An 18,039-nucleotide genomic window follows, 5' to 3' on the forward strand; every position below is an offset into this window, starting at 1 on the left:
GATGCTGTGATGCTGGTGTGCAAAGTTGGGCTCCTGGTGTTGGGGTGGAGGCCGAGGCAGCACGTGACAGGCAGGAGGAGCCGCCACAGCCTGGCCTGTCTCCCGTGGCTCGGCCGTATTGGCAGCATGGTGCTTTGGGCTTGTGAGATTCTGACATTCAGCTCCTATGAGCTGGCCTGTGTGTGCAGACTATACCCACAGCCCTGCACATCTGCCTGTCTGCTGTTGCCTGCAGGGGTTGAGGCCTCCAGACCCTGGCCCAGGAGGGACTTGGTGCAACAGAACCCAGATCCCGAAGAATGAGTTGCTGTGTGGCTCTCTCTCTCTGCTAGATGCCCATGTCCTGTCCACGTCCTCCCACCATGTTCCCAGGAAGCCCTTGAGGGAGCCCAGCTGCCCATTCTGACGGCAGTGTTGGGGACAAGCTGAGGACCACAGGGTCAGGAGGTGGCAGAGCCAGCACTGGGTCAGCTCTTCCAGTGGACACAGGGCAGTGACTCCTCAGTCTTGGCTGCTTTTCCCCTCCTGCTGCTGCAGGGAAAGACCCAAGATGGGTGAGGTGAGGGGGCTAGGGGGTGGAGGGGCAGGCCTGGAGGGGTCTTGTTCTTTGGGGACCCTCCCTGTGCCTAGGAGCTGAATGCTGAGCTAAGGATGCCCCGTTCTGGTTCCTTCCTGCCTGGTGTGAAAGGAGCTGTAGGCAGTGACAGCCCAGGCTGAGATGTGAGTCCAGAAATGCAAAGGTCACTGGCAGGGAGGCAGAGAGTGTTGCTAGTGAAACTGGAGCCGCCACTGGCCTCCCAGGAGCCCCCACCAGCGCCTCTACCCATGTGCAGTGGCATCCTGCCAGCAGGTGAACGGCTGGGACAGGCCTGAAGGATGGGAGCTGCAGCGTGTCCCTGACACCCTGATAGCCAGACACACTCTGCACCCCACAGACAGGGCTCGGGGCAATGGGAGATGAAAGCGCGCTTGGCATTCCTGGCCAGGCTGCCTCAGGGCCATGGGACTCCTCCTTCTGCAGCCACAGGACAGCTGGGCTCTCTGCAGCCTGCAGCCATCCTGAATTCCTTGGCTGGTAACCAGGTCACTGGAACTGAAGGGCACAGAGCAGCAATTTCTAGAAGGCTAGAAGGCCAGGCCTGGCCAGAGGAAAAGCTGGAAGCCAGAGCACCAGGCATTCTGGAGGGACACTGACCTCTGGTGGCTTGAGACACAGCAGCAGACTGGGGAAAGGGGTTAAAACAAACATTTATTTAACAAATTATATTAAGAATACAGACAATCACACAGTGAATCTTCCCTTCGCCAAGTACAGAGACACCTTGAATAAATACGCAGTTAAGGGGCTGCTCCTGAGGGCCTGGTCCAGAGCTGCCACAGTGTGCAGAGTGGGCGGCCCTGCTGCTGGGAGAACAAAGCCCTGGTGGCTGCAGCGCCCCCCGGCCTGCACCTGGAACAGATGAAGAAAGCCGGGCTGACCTGAGGTGCCAGGCTGCTGGAGGCGGGCTGGACACAGTGGGCAAGGGCAGGGGCCCAGCCTCAGGCCCGGTAGACCATGACTGATCAATGAGCTCTGCTTTCACATGGTTCTTAGCAGTTGGGCTGGGAGTCCCCGGACTTGGCAAGTGACGGGGCAGCCAGCAGCCTGTGGACTGTGGAGCTCTTGGCTGTGTGGAAGGAGCAGGACGAGGCTCCCGGCCTCGCTCCGTGCCCACTGCACAGTGTGATGGGGACCGCAGGCCCGGTGGCGGCCAGGAGGTCCATCATAGGACTGGGACTGGGGGCAGTGGCCAGCCTGAGGCATGTGCTTACAAGAGGATGCTGGCCCCGTGGGCCCGGGGACCAGACCCCGTCTCTGCCACTGGCCAGCCTGTGCCCGCAGGGATCCATCTCAGGTCCCCCGTCTGCAAGGAGGGGCGGAGGGCATCTGCTGCTGGCTGTTTTTAGCAGGAACCACAGGAGAAATGTGCTTAGACTGCCCGGCCTAGTGCCTGGCAGGGAGCAGTGCGCAGCAAGCACTAGTCCCTTTGTCCTCCCGCTCCCTTCTCAGTACACAGGGGCCACGGCGCCTCGCGGCACAAGGAGTGTGACCACGGGCAACAGGGCAGGTGTGGCTCGACCTGTTTCTTCACCCAGGGCGGGGTTCTCACCTCCCAAGTGGCAGAGGGCGGGGCTAGCACAGTTCTTGGCCTTGGGGTGGGGAGCAAGGCCTTAAGATAAAAATCCCTGCCACTTACGTCATTTCTGAGGCCTTTCAAAGGAGGCTGAGTTTTGGGGGGAGACGGGGATGCTGTGCTCTGGTTAGTCTTCTGGAGGAGAGTGGGTGCTGGGCAGGGACGGCAGCAGCTGGGGGACGAGCCAGAGGGGACCCAGGGCAGAGCCTGTGGCCCTTCACATTTCCAGCAGAACCCATGTGCTTTCTTTTCATGGTGGCCAGAGGGGTGGTGGGGAAAGAGCTCCCCTGGGATTGGAAGGCTGCTGGATCCTAGATGTGAGCCCCCCCACGCAGGCACACAATCACCCATGGCTTGCTCATCCTCGCCCGCCTCTCAGAAGGCCGTAACAGGGTCAGGAGCAGCTCAGATCTACCACAGGCGCCAAGCTGTCCCTGACACAGCCACTGGCTGATGAGCTTAGGCTGCCGTTATCACAGGGTTCACAGTCACGGTTGGTGGCTCTAAGTCCAGAACGCCAGCGGCCGGAGCATGCACAGGCGGGATTCCGGGGGCCCTGTGCCAGTGTCCGTGGGGCCTCCGGAGCCCCTTCCTCTCTCCTGCCGCCACCCTCGGCTCTGCCTTCTGATCACTGACGAGGGACCCCGTGCGGCCCCCTCTGAGCCTTCACAGGCCGTCAGGCCCTGCTTTCCATCCAGGGACTCGAGGGCATGGAGACAGGTCGAGGACAAAGTGCACAAACCAAATGAAGTGGGCCGGAGAGCCCAGAGCTCTGTCTCCAGCCCTCCCACTGCCCAGAGCCTGCTGGATGCCACCCTTTTCTGCTGGGCCTTGAGTCGTGCAGGCCACTTGGCTTGGGATTGGCCACCACAACATCAGCAGCAGACACAGGTTCTCAGGCTGCCAGTGCCCGGGAACACAGTTCACTCATCCAAGTGGCAATGCTGGGGCCAGGTCTGCTCTGTCCTGTTAAGCACCAGCCCTGCAATGGGTCTCCCCAGCCTCAGTGCTGGCAGGTGAGCTGAGTACCTTGTGGCATGGGACGATCCACGGGGGGTAACCTAGGTCTTGTGGAAGGGGACCAAGTGACCTCCTCCCAACGCCCAGAAATGAAGAGGTACTAAAAGGTACTGAAGACGAAGGCTGGCGGCCGAGGATGGGCTGCTCCACGGAGGGGCCCTGGCGACGGGGCCTGACACTGGGGTGTGAGGTATTTGGGCCCCACCCAGTTCCTGGCCAGCCCTGTTGGCTACTGCGTCTTCTTGTTTCTTGGGTACCTTGGCCACCTCGCCAAACAGGGGCCGACTATGGAAGCGCAGCCAGGGAGTCTGAACCAAGCCCCAGTCTCTGACCTCTCTGCAAGTCCCCAAGACCACAGAGCGCCCCCGGGAACACCAAGATGCCAGACGCCCACATTCTGAGGAGCCTGGGCAAACCCTGACAGCCAGCCTCAGCTCAGTGGCCCACAGGTGAGGCCCCAGGGAGGCATGGCCACTGGTCTCCTGGCAGTCGGGCGTGGGTTGGACTGGGCACTGCCAGTGGATCCTTGCAGAGAAAGGTCGGTGCTGGCCCAAATCCAGAGGCGTGGGGCAAGGCTTTTCAGGACAACTCGTTCCTGTTGGCAGACGCTGTGGAGACAGCCTGGCTCTGGGAGCAGCTGGGTTATCTCGTGCTGCGACCCTCCAGGGCTGAGCACCCTCAGAGTGTGTCCTGGGGTCACTGGACAGGACACCAGGGTGAGGCAGATGGAGCTGTTGCTGGCACACGGTGGTCCTCAGATGAGCCCTTGGGGGAGGGGGTAGGTGGACAAGCCTGGTGCCTCAGCAGCCGCACTCATCCAGGATGGCACTGGGTCGCTCAGCTGTCTCCCCGGACAGCGAGGTCCCCTCTGTGGTGGTGGCAGGGCCCTGCAGCTGTCCAGCCTCTGGACATCCAGTGTGCGGACCAGGTGGAGAAACCGCAGATGTCCAGAGTGGGGCAGGGCCAGCTCCTCCCTCCCCTCACCTCAGGGCTGCAGTGAGATGCTCGGGTCACCTGGCCCCGGTGGTGAGGGACTTGCTCCCTAGCAACCCTGTGTCCAAGGGGGTTCCATGGGAGGTGGCCAGGCCGAGGGTCTTCCGGGGGGGAAACAATGGCTCGGTGGGGTTCCTGTGGCAGGTGGCAGTCAGGAGAGGAGCCCACGGGCGTCACTGGGAGACTCGGGGTGGCCGGCGGGGAAGATAAGGGGTCTCGCAGTAGACTCGTCACACAGACACGCTAGGAGCTTCAGTCACTACGGCACGCACAGGTTAGTCGTGATTATGAACAGTGTCCCCAGAAGGCCGGGGAACACGTGACCGCTGTCCATCCCTCGGGCAGGTGTGGTGGCGTGGGAGAGGCTGGCTGGTGGGAAGGGCAACAGGAGGTGGGCGAGGGAGGGGAGCGGCCCGGCCCCAGCCGCCCCGGCAGTAGTGTGGGCACCGGATGGAGGCGTCTTCTCCCCAAGGAGGCCGCTGGCACCTCAGGACTGAGGGATCTGCTGGCACCGGGTGGGGCTGGGCGGGAGCCTGGCAGCAGCACTCTGCTCCGTGCGGAAGCTGTACTCGTACTGCAGGGGGAGAGGGTGCAGACAGAGAGGTGGTCAGCCCCGGGGGACACAGGGGAGACCGAGGCTGTGCTGAGGTGCTGATGGCCCCCGAGGGCCCCCCGGAACTACTGGGGGCTGCCTGTTAGGGGGATGAACCGGAACTGGGGACTTGTGCGTGTGTGAACACACCTTGAGCTGACAGGCTAAGGTCGCTTTTACAAGGTGAGATCTCGGCACCAGCAGTGCCCAGAGCCCCGATGGCAATGCAGACATGCGCCAGCTTGTTCTGCCAGCTCCTGCCCACCAGTCCACAGCATGTCCTCCGATTCCCGCTCCCAGAGGAGACCGAAGTCGCCCAGTCAGGGACAGACCTATGATGTGACCCTGAGCCCGATGTGAGGCTGGTGTCAGCCACCAGGCTCTGGGGACCCTTCAGGTGACAGGTGACCCGAGGGCCCAGGGCCAGGGGTCTCCCGAGTCCCCCTCAGGACCGTCTGTGTTGACAATCCCAGAGGCTGCTCCCTGCCCTTGCTGCAGACCCGAGCACAGTGGGGGTGGTTCCGAGTCCACGGAACTCCACAGAGGGCCACACCCTGATGGGGTGAGGGAGGGGGCTGCGGGTCATTTGAAGGCCCTGGAGTCTTGAGCCCCAAATAAATGTGGAGCAGGCATGTGACCAGAAAGCCCCTGGGGAACAAAGGGGGTGGACCTGGTCACTGTGGGGAATGCGGCCAGCAGAGGACAGGATGTGGCCTCGCCCGACAGCACCTGTGTCCAGGAGTGCGGAGGGAAGAGGGCACTGAGGTGGCTGCCGGCGGTCTCCTCTCCGACCCTGGGTGGGCTCGTCTCTAAGGTGGGTACGGCCCTTCACTCCCAGGGCCTGTGTGTGGATGGGGGCCGAGCAGACACTCACTGAACATCTGTGGGTGACAGGATGGAGCCACCAGAGCAACCCCAGGCCGCCTGTTTTCCTGCTGCCTCGTGGCCCAGGCCCACGCCACTTCCTGGGCACCTGGCTGTAGGCTGCCAGCCGGACCGAGACACCAGCAAAGGCTGGGATTATGCTGACACCTGGTGGCTACTTGGGTACATGCAGGCTGCCAATACTCAAAACTCGGCATCCACACACCTCTCTGCCCGTGCTGGGTACCGGGCCAGGCGTGAGGCCCATGTCTTGTGCCCAGGCCTCGCAGGGCAATGGGGCATGGGCCAGGTCCTATCAACACAGCCCAGCGGGATTGCCGCTTCCCAGGGTGGCTCAAGGGCATGGGGCCCCAGGAGGAAGCAAGGCTCGGGAACCAGGGGCATTCTTGTCTCTAGAGCAGAGAAGGGGACCACGGTGGACCAGGTGTACAGGGCCTGCATGACAGCACCTGTGCCTGACGGGACAGCAGTGTGGGCAGTCAGACACCAGCCCAGACCCAGGAGGTCATGCAGGCTGGGGAGGGCATAGAAGCAGCTTTACCCAGGAGCATCCAGCGACAGGCGTGGAAGCAGGGATGCGGGCTGGATCAGGTGTCTGGGGCTACAGTGTGGGGTGCTTCAGGAAGAGCGCACAGGGCCAGGGAATGAGAGGACAAGGCTGCACCCCGCGGGAGGGGGTTGGGGAAGTGGGGGCAGAGTGGGGGCAGCGGGAGGGCACCCAGGTGAGGGATGGCAGCCCCCAGGCCTCTGGAGATGCAGATTCTCGCTGGGGTGGGGGGCCTGGGTAGGCCTGGGAGTCTGCGTTTTCAACTCCCTCCCAGGTAAGCAGATGCTGGGGCCACCACTGGACGCGGTAGTGACAAGGATACGGTGGGTTGAGAGCAAGACCTCGTGATGTCAGGGCTGGAGGGAGATGCGGACTGGTGACCGGAGGCCAGGCCAGGGGCAGTGGCTCTCAACGGAGCGGCCGAAGCAGGGACAGCGTCAAGGGCAGGGCCAGGCTGGCCGTCCCTTCTGCCTGCTGGCCCAGGTCAGGGGTGGTGAGGGAGCCACAGGGCAGCCAGGCCTCCTGGATTTGCTGAGGACTGGCCAGCCCCCAAATGTCCCGGGTCCGAGGGTCCAGGGCAGGCGCTATGGCTTTCTGGGCGGCAGGGTAGGGGAGCACTGGCTGAGGCCGAGGGCCTGGGAGAGTCAGGTCGCCAGTCTTTGCAGCCAAGAGTTGGGCTGGTTCCCGGAAGGCACAGATGGGCCTTGAAGAGGAACCGCTAAATTCCTATTGCACTGGCGCCGGGCTGGGGAGGCACGAGACGAAAGTGCGCCTGCGTCCTCGTGACCCGCAGCCCGCGCGCACGGAGCCCCAGGGGGCCGGGCCTCGGAGAGCACTCCATTGCCACGGGCCCGCTTCTCCCTTGGGATTTCCCCCCTTTCAGGTGATCTCGGCTGCAGAAAAGAACCCCCCCCCCCCGAGGCCTTGTTTCCCCTAACTCTCCAAATGAAATTTCAACATATGTCCCCCAGCATAATCCCCCTTAGGCCGCGGATAACCTTCCCACAGACGCCGTTCTCCGCCCAGGATTGCCCGTCCCCAAAGTGTTTGCCCAAGAGACTAGGGCCGCTTCTGGAAGCTCTTTCAGTCCCTCGGGCAAACAGCGAGTACCTTTGAAGGTGGATTTGGGCCTGGATCTGTTTACTCAAGACATTAGTCTCCTGCATAAGGAAAACCTGCACTCGAGTACAAACAGCAAATCCTTTTTGAATTAAAAAAATTTTCAATTAAAAAGCATTTGGTTCGCAGAGCCCAGTCCAGCTGAGCAGCGGGGGACCAGGACGCCCTCTGGTGGCTACAGGCCGCCATTGCAGCCACACGGCTGCCCAGACCTGGCCGCTGCCAGGAAGCAGACGTCACTGTGGGGGCCTTTCTGGCGCCCTAGGGGACCCTGCAACTGCCGGCCCCAGGCCAGGCTGCGTGAGGCCCAGCTTCCACGAGTCTGCGCTCACTGAGAGGCCAGCGTGCCATCGGTAGGAGGTGCCCACTTCGGCTTTCCACTGCGCCTTAAGCTCCAGCTTCGTCGCAAAGGGGGTGCTCAGAACCCCCCGCCCCGTCTCTGCAGGAAGGAGTCGCGAGCCCACTAAGGCAACCCAAGATGGCACCTCCACAGGAAGCTATGAGTCCTGGCTAGGCCCCAGAAGGCACAGTTTAACACGTTCATGACGGGTCGTAATTTGTGTCTTGCTGCCGGGGGCTCTGAACCCCCAGTGGTTCCCGTGTGGCTGTGCCATCTGGCCACTCGGGCAGCCCCATCGGGGTACAGGCCGCCGCTCGGGGTGTGGAGGGGGCGTGGAATGGCACTGGGTACCAGCGCCAGGAGAAGCGCGGGCGGCCTGGAAACGCTAACTGAGCATCCAACGAAGGGAAGGAAAGGTCAAACAGGCCTTCACCTGCCTTCCCCTCTCCTCGCTGGATCTGGTCACGCACCCATCAGGGCTTCCAGGGAGAGGCTTCCAGCGCCTGAGCTTTGCACATGAGGAAGCGGAGGCCAGGCAAGGGTCTGACTTCTGGAGCCCGCAGAGCGAACTGGGGTGGTGTCCAGAACGCGGGTGGGAGCGGGGGCCGAGCTGGGGGCTCACGGGGCTGCAGGCGGACAGGGGAGCGCAGGCAGGAGGGCGAGGCGGTGATCTCGGGGCTCGGAAGGGCGAGGTGCAGGGGGCAGCCCGGGGCCCAACCGGCCGCAGAGGCCTGGACAGGCGAGGACAGGTGGGGGGCTAAGGAAGAAAGATGGGGTGGCCTGGGGCAGGCTGAGGCAGGCGGGTGTCTGCTGTCCCACGCCCCCTCCCCAGGGCTCCCAGAATACGCTGCCCCCCACTCCCAGGCCTGCCTGGGCCTGGGCCCCAACCCCTCTGGCTCCTGCTTCTAAATTCTCAAGCACCTCGGCCTCTTGCCCAGGGCTCAGCCTCTGGAAACGTCCTCTCCCTCGAGGAGCCTGGATCCTCCCAGCTGGCTTCTGGGGCTCAGGCCTCTAGGAGGAGAGGGCAGGGCCAGCCCAGGCTGTGCTGGGTGGAGGAGGGGCCTGAGCCCTGCTTTCCTAGAAATGGGCCAGGCTGGGTTTTTGTTTGTTTCCTAGGCTGGCCCTGAACTTCTGACCCTCCTGTCTCGGCCTCCCTAGTATCTGGGACCACAGGGGTGACCACACCCAGCTGGCCAAGCTGGTTTTCAGGGTGGTTTCCAGCCTCCTTGGGCACTAGTACTCAGCAGGTGTGCAGAGCTGTGCTTTACGAAAGACCCCCAGGTAATTCTGCCCAACAGCCAGGTCTGGAAAGCCCTGGCCAAGTCCACTCCCTGGGCGAGTGCCAGGTAGGTGGAGGGCAGAGCAGGGAAGGTGCACAGTGCGGCCTGTGTCTTCTGCTTTGCCCACAGAGGGAGTCGCTATTCCCTGCTAGGACTGGGGTTCCCCGGAGACACGAAGATGGGATCCAAGGCGGGAAGCCACGGGTGCTTCACCTGGAGACCGCTGCTCCATGCAGACCGGGGCCACCAGGGTTTGCGGGGGAAGCCAGGCTGGTGGTGTGGGGGCTCCCCAGAATGCTCTGGAGCTAAGAATACCTCATTCAACACCCTCATTTGGGGTGAGGCCCACCAGAGCTAGTGGATGACACGTGCTCATGACTGCTGCATTCTCTGCAAAGGTGACAGGAGTGGGACCTGCTAGTCCCCAACCCCTAGGGCCCCGGCAGTACTGGGACAGAACCCTCACAGCCTTCCCAGTGCAGGGGAGGAAATGAGGTCTATGGGAGGCTGAGCCTCCTGACCAAGGCCACGAGGGCTGGGACGAAGCTGGGGGGCACCCTTAGCCGTCCACCCTTGGGGCTGCACAGGGCGGGGAGGGCTCCTGCAGCCACTGCGGAGCCCCTGGACAGGGGCCATGCTGGGTCCAGAGGCTCCTCTCAGTTTAGTTCATGCCACCCCTCAATTCCGCCCAGTTCTAGGGGCCAGAGCCACACACCCGGGCACCGCTTGTCCCCACCCCACAGTCCAGCCCGGGAAGATGCTGGCTGAGCCCAGGACCACCCACCGCGGCTGCCCTGTCCTCTGCAAGGGCCCATCGAGCTGTCTCTGCCCACTGTGCTTGGCAGTGGCCCTCCACATCCACCTCCTGCTGAGTCCAGGCCTCCCGGGGCCAGTCCCGCTGAGGGACACCTGCTCCCTGTGCTCAGGCCCAGGTCAGGCCCAGTCTCTCAGGGCACCCTCGGCTCATAAAGCGCATCTTTCAGCACAGGGAGCAGCTGAGCTGGCTGAGCCAGAGGGACTGCACAGGCTCTGCAGAGGCCTCCTCTGGTGGCTTCTCGGGTCCCCTCCCTCTCTCCGCCACGCACCACTTGCAGCTCTGTGCCCTTCTGAGCTCCTTTCTGGGCGCCCTTCTGTCTGGAACGCACTTCTCCCTGAGTGGCAAAGTCCTACTTGGCCTTTGTGACCCAGCTGGAGGGGCCCTTGCTCTGGGAAGCACCCTGTTCCCCGGGGCTCCTCAAGCGCAGGGTGCCCACAATATCTCAGGAAGCTCTGCAGCTCCACGGCCTGGCTGAGCTCATGGTTCAGAGCAGCTGCATGGAAGAGTGGGCGGATGAACAAGTGAATGATGGGTGGGTGGGTGAGGGACGGGTAGGTGGCCGCCAGGCCAGGTGCTGGGCACAGTTTAATCAAAGGAGAGGCAGTGGCTAGTTTGGTGGCTCAGGTCTGGGGCTGGTCACGCTGGTTTTCAGTCCTCTGGCAGCTGCCACTTGTGGGCCCAGCCCTGGGTCCTCTGGGATGGCCCCGTGCCACGGCACAGCGACATGCGTGTGGCAAATCCCAAGCCCAGTGCCTGCTGGTGGCCACATGCCCTCACTCCCTGTGGATGGTGAATTGTATATTTCCACAGAGCACGTGCAGGCTGCAGGCTCACACGGTGCCAGCCTGAGTGGTGCTTACAAGTAGCTACCAACACTGAAAGGTTGTGAGGCTGCATAAAATGCCAACATTTACCCAGACTTTGTTGAAAGACATGGCAGCTGCAGAGCCTCTTTTCTGCCAAACAAACCATCAGCTTCAGCCAGGTGAGCAGAGCCCGCTTCCTCTAGAGAGGTGTACACTTCTGGTTTCCCACAGACCCCGCCGGGCAGTGGGTCAGGTGGCTGTGATAGCATTTGTGGGTGAGTGTGGGGGATGATGGGGACACACTATACAGGAAGGGGAAACAGTGCTTGCACCCCCGACTCTTAAAGGAGAAGGAAAGGTTGAGAAGACCACATATGGCAAGAAAAAAGGGAGAAAGCACACTAGGTGGCAGGACTGGAGACTGCTGGACGATTAACAAGGACACGAAGCAAGTCCACTCCTGGCCCCTGCATGCTCAGCCTGCCTGCTCAGGTGGGGGTGCAGCAGGGGTGTGGACTGGCAGGTGCCTTTGCTGCCGAAATGAGCACCACAGCTGTACCACCGCTGCCAGCAGGCTGCCTCGCCTAGTAAGATGGCATTTCAGAATCCACCTGCGTGTCACCTAGAGTAGGTATCTGAGCAGGGCATGGTGGCATGTGCTTGTAATCGCAGCACTCTGGAAGGCTGAGGCAGGAGGACTGCAAGTTCAAACGCAGCCTGGGCAACATCGTGAGGCCCTGTCTCAGAATAAAAAAAAGGGCTGGGATGTAGCTCAGTGTGAAGGCCCTGAGTTCAACCCCAAGTCCCGAAATAAAGAGAAAGCAGGTGTCTTGATTCTCCTCTTCTAGATTACCGGTAGAAAATATCTAAAACAATGCTGACTTCCAGTTTCTGGGTGGAAAATGGAGAGCTGGGACACTCGGGAAGGTAGCCCCTTCTTTGCCTTTATGCTCATGTTACACAAATGCTACGCAACCTTCTGCTTGTTGGTATTCTGGGGTGTTACCTTGTTTAAAAAGCACAGGGGGAGGAATTCCACACATCACGAGAGAAAGGTAGAGAAGTCCTTCCATGAAGGACGTGCAGAAGCCCAAACATTCTCCTTGACTCTGACTTTGCCCGAGCAGGTGTTTAGCTCATGACTGCAGCCAGGCAGTGGCTCTGTCTGCAGCATATCTCCTCCGCTTCCCTGAGTCTCCATGCCCTGGGCTGACTCTGCCTATGAATCCCCTGGGCCTCAGCTGTGCTCGGCAGGCAGAGCCCAAAGGGCAGTGGGGAGGGGCCCAGGACTCTCAGAATTCAGGACCCTGTGGACACGAATGTGCCACAGGATCAGCATCTCCACAGATGGTTAAAAAGCCACCACTCATTCCTGATGCAAACAAAACACTTAGGAAAACAGAAAGAGATGGCCAATTCTTGAACACAGTCAAAAGAAAAGAGGACATGTTTATATATAGCAAACCAAAATGCAGCAGTGATGCTGACATTAGAAACTCATGTTGAGGACCTGGACCTGCCTGCCAAGGTGTCCGCCAACAGCCAGGGAAGGGAGCATCACGTGGAGGAAGCAGCTGCTCGAAGGGGTGGGAGCCCCGGAAATCCTTCAAAAACAGCACAGGAAGTTGGCCAGACAGCCAGCTCCAGAATAATGAACAAAGCCAGCAACTTCATTATTTGTAAGTGACAGGAAATAGGAAGGAAGAAATGAGAGTGTCCACCAGAGCCATGAGAACACTGAGCGTGAAGGTGGAGCGTGTGGGAGCTGCACAAAGGAAACCCCTGCAACGCACAGACACCTGGGTGCGTAGGCACCTGGTCCTGAGACGGGGATACTCCACAGACCATGCCAACCACCCCTTCTCAGTCTGTACCCAGTGTGGTTCCCATAAAGCAGCAGCGTGGAGTGTTTAGATCCCCTTCCCCTGAAAGATTCTCAAGTTTAGCTGAAAGAACAATCACATCACTAACCAGGAAAATTCTGGGGAAAAGAGAACTAACCCTACTACATACGAAAGCTTACTATAAAGTGAAAAGATTCAAACAGTCTGGGAATCATAGAAGAATCAAGAAAAACCTCCACAAGCCCACTTCCACATGGAGATGGATGGTAAAGGTGGCACTGAAGGGTCATGGAAGAAAAAAGTCATCTGTAGCAAAGTAATCAAATACAGCTGATTCTAGATCTTACTTGCTAATACATTTCAGAGGGATTAAGCATTTGAAAAGCACTTAACATTTTAATATATTAAAATACAAAAGAGCTGGGGGGTAGTGGTGCATGTCTATAATCACAGCCCTGAAGGAGGCTGAGGCAGGAGGACTGCAAATCCAAGTTCCATCTGGACTTAGACTTGATCTTAAAATTTAAAAAAATGTGCTGGAGACGTAGCTCAGTGTGGAAGCCCTCGTCGAATCCTCAGTACTACTAAAACAAACAAAACCCAAAACCAAAAAACCCTGGGTGGATGTTTTTATAATCTAAGAATGATATGAAAACCAAACCACAATATTAAGACAAAGACAAAATTGCTACAAAATTTGAAAACTTTTGCATAGTAGCACACATCAGTGACAAGGTGAAAAGACATTGGTTGAATTGTGTGTGTGCATGTACTTGAATATATGACTGAGAAAAAGCTGCTATCTTTAAAGAGTCCTTAAAAATGAATTTAGAAAGCTAACTAAGCTCTTATGGATGCTATCTTTTCTTCCTTCCTAGGAGAGATTCACAAGAGAAACACAGCAGCCCACAGACATGTGAGGAGATGTTCAACTTTAGAAGATGGGAAGCAGGGCCGGAGATTTAGCTCAATGGTTCTGCTGCCTGCCTCACAAGTGCAAGGACCTGAGTTCTATCCCTGGTTACACTCATTCTCCTGCTGGAAGAGGCACAAAGGTACAGGCACGAGGAAGCATACTGTGCCGTGTGCTGAGAATAAACAACTCAAAAGCCAGCCAACAGGGGACTGGTTATTATGTCATTATTTTATTTGTGATGCTGGGGATTGAATTTAGGGCACTGCATTAAGCTACAACTACACTGCCAGCCCTTCTTTTATTTTTTGAGACAGTGCTGTGCTAAGTTCTCAAACTGGCCAGGCTGGATTAATCTGTGATACTCCTGCCTCAGCCTCCCAGAACACTGGGATTACAGCCATGTACCACCTGTACCTAAAAATTTGTTTTTAAGTCACAAGAATTATGTGTATTTGTAGGGTATGATTTGATGTTTTGCTCTATGTACACATCAGAGAAAGATTCAATCAAGTTAATTAACAGATCCAGCACCTTGCCAATGTATCATGTCTTCGTGGTGGGAATGTCAAGAGTCTGTTTTTTTTCTTTTTTGTACCAGGGATCGAACTCGGGTCGTTGTGCTTTTGGGTCAGGTGGAAGAACCACTGAGCTAAATCCCTGGCCCTCAAGAGTCTGTTTTTGGCCAGAATGGTCTCAGGCCCACCTGAGGTGGAAGATTTGAGGTAGTGGCTCTTTGTCTTCAAGCAAAGTACAAAAGAAGAGCAGAATAGATTCGTTCCTATTGATTTAACTAACTTTTACCTCATGAGCAAAGTGGGCAGGTTTCTTTCCCCAAACATTTCAGCTTCCTGACTGAAAAATGAAGCAATCCAAAGGACAACGCTGAATTTCAAGAGAAGACACTGTTTCCCATTGCAGTTTAAGGCTCGACCACTAGATGGTGCAAAGGGACCACAGATCGCGTGGCTGCACCCTATCCCTCCGTGAAATTTGTTCACATTAATAAGCACAATGAAAGCTTTCCAAAAGTAGAAAGAATGAACAATTGTGTTGGGATCTGAACATTTTGCTTTTATAAAATTGGGACTCTGCCATTTCATTACCGATACAAAAAATCTTCTTTCCTCTTTCCTGCAGGATGTAGACCCGCATCCACCCTAACTAACCACATATTTTGCAGAGGCCCAGGCAAAGCGGACCTCCTAAAGTGGAATTTGAAAATTCTTCTTACCTCTTGCTGCCAAGTGTATTTTCATTAATTTCACCTCAGTGTCGTGACGTAAATGCTAGTGGAATCGGCCCCAAGCTAAATAAGCAATAAGCTCCATTTTTCAACACACAAACACATAAAGATGTCAGCTCAAACTGTTTACTAATTAACACTTAAAAAGACACAAATTAGATATGCGTGGCTAAGAGCAATTATAATCAAGACGAATTTCTCTAGTCATTTGGGAACTGAAAAAAATGCCTAATTGCTGGAACCAATGTTTTAAAAACTGAAATCACGCCAGTTAGCAAATATGTTCATTTAAAGAACATTCCACGTGACTACACTCTGGAGGATTGACTACAAACAGGAGAACAAGGAAAATACTTAGGTATAAAATTAAAATTTTAAGCTCCCTTAAATTTATAACTTCTTCATTAAATATGTCTGTAAACAGCAGCCCATAAAAACCTGTAGCAATTAAGTGGTTAAATGAACTGCCTCCCTTGTCAATTTTAAGGGAGTGATTAGTATTAGATCGTCTCTTTACTAATTAGACGCTCCCTCCTCTTTCAGCTTTCGAGTCCAGTGAAAATGGAGGTCCTCTGCTCGCCAGGAAGGAGGTAGGCTAATGAGCTCTTCCCTCGGCCGGCCACGTTTTTCAAAAGTGCGCACCCTGGTTTAGGGGGAGCTGGGCAGGTGAGCAGGCAGCTTTGAGCGGGGCTGGAAGGCCCTGACTCCCACTGCCCCGTGCAGTTCACCCCAGCCTTGGTGGTGTCGTGGCAGAGGAGCAGCTGCACGGGCGAGGCAGGTCTGGGCTGCAGCCTCCTGGCCCACTTGGCAAGTGGAGAGGAAGACCAGAGAGGCCCAGTGGGACAGAAAAGGGACAGAAAAGGGACAGAGGCCCCACAGCAGTGCGGGTGGGAGCCGGGCAGGAGCGGAGCGGAAGAGGGAGCCAGGGGACAGGATTGTTTCTGAGGCTGCCGCCTGGATGCAGAGCTGGGGCGCCCACCCTGGCTGCGAGGGGGAATCCATCAGATGGAGAAATGGGGCCACTGCTTACAAGGGAAATAAAGAGCGGCGGAGACAGGGAATATTTATATGTCCGTCTTCTCACTCGGAGAGGAGCTGCTTCATCACAGGGCTGGCTGCGGAATTGGAGCAGCTTCTCTAGGGCGGCCAGGCGGGCCGGGGACAATGAGGGCTTCGCAGGGTGCTGCTGCCTGGCCCCAGGGGTGGGGGACAGAGGGCATGGCTGTGGACAGGCTGGAAAACCCTCTGTGCCCCCGTGGTGAGGGGAGATGGGCGGGTTGGACTAATTCACAGGCATCCTGCAAAGACGCAGGGCCCCTGCTCTGAGCAGAGGCTGCCTGTGGGGGGCAGGGGAGACGGAAAGCAGGAGGCAGCGCTCACTGGGAGCGGGAGGGTAAGGACAGTAACTGCATTTGAGTTTGCATTTACTAATTGCAGCTTTTACTAATCGAAGCGTCCTTCATTTCCCACCCCACCCACAGGGTATGTCCGAATTGTGAGAGGTTTTGTTGTCTTTCCAGTGCCTTTTTACCCCCCCAAATCTGCTAAAGGACCTGGCAGATGTGCCGGGCACACAGGGTGGGACAATCAGGCCTGCACTCCAGCTTGAAGCAGGGGCGATGAGGAATGTGTCCCGGGCCAGGCCTAAGTGGCAGACGAGGTGCCCTGCAGCCTGCAGATTGGGGCCTGTGTCCTGCCCCCCCACACCACGTCACCTCTGCCACCTACATGTCCACACATGGCCCTGCAGACACCCGTCTGCACACTGGGATGCCAGCCAGTGTGTGTTCCCACTTGCGCCCATGGGGGATGCATCTGCTCCGTTCGGAGCACAGAGCACCGGGCTCTCCTCCCTTGCCAAGGAACCCTAGGGGGATCTGGGAGGTGTCTGGGGTCACGAGTCTGTGCCCCAAACCCAAAGGCACTGTCTCACCTTTACTCACTCTATTGATTTATTTTGGGGTTTGGTTTAACACTGTACAAAATGCAAAGTTTTACCGTTAGCAAAGCAAATGTCCAAGCCAAGATCCTGGAGCCCCGCTCCAAATGTAACCAGACTTGCTTAGAATGGAAATGAGCAAAAATACTGTAAAAAAACCCAAAAATCATCCCAACCCAGGGAATTTGGTTTGATTCAGGGGACCCTGCCTATTCTAGGCCGAACACAGAGGTGAGGGCAGAGGCCGGTGGTTGCAGAAGCACCTCCTCTTCAGGTCTCCGACTCCGACAAGCAGCACTGAACTGAATCCAGGGGCTGAAAAGGGCAGTTTTGGGTTTCTTTACGAGACAGTCCTCTGAGGTTGCTGCAGAGGAAGGAGCCGCTCACAGGGAGTGGCTACCAGCACACTCTTCAGAGTCAGGTGCGGATGGCTGCTGTGGGTCACTTTCGAATCCTTGATCGCATGAAAAACTCCAGGGCGTCCCCTGCCCCGGTGACGCTTGTGGTGGTTTTACACCCTGTAGAGCTTTCTCACCTCTACTTCCCTGATTTAAAGTAACTTTAACTTACTTTAATACTGAACACCGACCTGTTTATCTTAACTGATCACTAAAATGAGACATTCAGTGAGGCTTGGTCAGCCAGGACCTGCTGAAGCGGGATGGACGGATGCTGCAGGACACCCTGATCTGTGGACAGAGAGACCAGGTGTGACGACGACGATGACTGTGACTACAACTGCAGCAGAGACCGAGCGAGGCCCCCTCTACAGCACGCGCAGCTGGCTCAGACCCACAAATACTGTGGGATTCAGGGTTGTTACTACTACCTGGATTTTATACTAAAGAAACTGAGGCCCAGAAAGGTCAAGTGCAAGAGCTGGCGCCCCACCTGGCTCTCTCCTCAGGGGCAGCCACACTGTGACTCAGAGCACCTGATGTCGACACAACACACGCTGAGGAACCCCCGACCAGAAAGAGGACAGCTTTCCCGTGTTCCTACCACACGCCCTGGCCTTGTACTGGGCCTCCCCTAGTTACCCTCTCCTGGCAATTCAAAGGCCCGGGCAGGGCTGGAACCCAAGTCAACCGGCCTCCTAAGCCCCACTGTCCCACCACTCCAGAGAGCCCCTGTACAGGGCCCCAAGGACAGCCCTGGGCCTCAAGCTTGCCTTGGGCAGGTTCCCCAAGATGGTGGTTCCTGAAGTCTCAATTTGTGTCCCATGAACAGGAAGGAATAAGGCCTCCGCGGTCAACTTGATGTGAAGACCAGTGACAAGATTCGCAAAGCCTGGGGCTCAGAGCTGTGCATGGACAGGTGCTTGGGTGAAGATGCAACTGTCACAGCCCACAGGTGAGGCAGCATGCTGGGGACTGGAGGCCAGAAGCCTGATGTTGGGTTGGCCATGCCCTTCCTCCAGACACCAGAGACTGTCGCTGCCAGCCCTTCAGCATCCTCAGAATACTGCTTGGACACAGTTCTGCTGCCATCCCTGCTCTCAGCACAGGGGGGAAGTGCTCACCT

General features: G+C 57.5%; 1 protein-coding gene across 5 annotated transcripts in view; it reads right to left on the reverse strand.

Annotated features, from left to right (window-relative positions):
• Positions 1 to 1,229: 1,229 nt before the first annotated feature.
• Mvb12b (multivesicular body subunit 12B) overlaps positions 1,230 to 18,039 on the reverse strand; it is a 169,782-nt gene continuing 152,972 nt past the window's right edge. For 4 of the 5 annotated variants that reach the window (XM_087183186.1, XM_087183187.1, XM_013073796.3 and 1 more), the window contains one exon: positions 1,230 to 4,761. In XM_087183186.1, coding sequence (XP_087039312.1) covers positions 4,463 to 4,761 — 299 coding nt within the window. In that variant the 3' untranslated portion in view covers positions 1,230 to 4,462. Of the gene's footprint in view, positions 4,762 to 10,297; positions 17,205 to 18,039 lie in introns of those variants that run through there. The other variant, XM_087183189.1, reaches the window with a different exon arrangement.

Source organism: Heterocephalus glaber, unplaced genomic scaffold (assembly GCF_053883595.1).
Source record: "Heterocephalus glaber isolate CG9 unplaced genomic scaffold, H.glaber_assembly_v1.0 deba00001479, whole genome shotgun sequence".
Taxonomy (NCBI): domain Eukaryota; kingdom Metazoa; phylum Chordata; class Mammalia; order Rodentia; family Bathyergidae; genus Heterocephalus; species Heterocephalus glaber.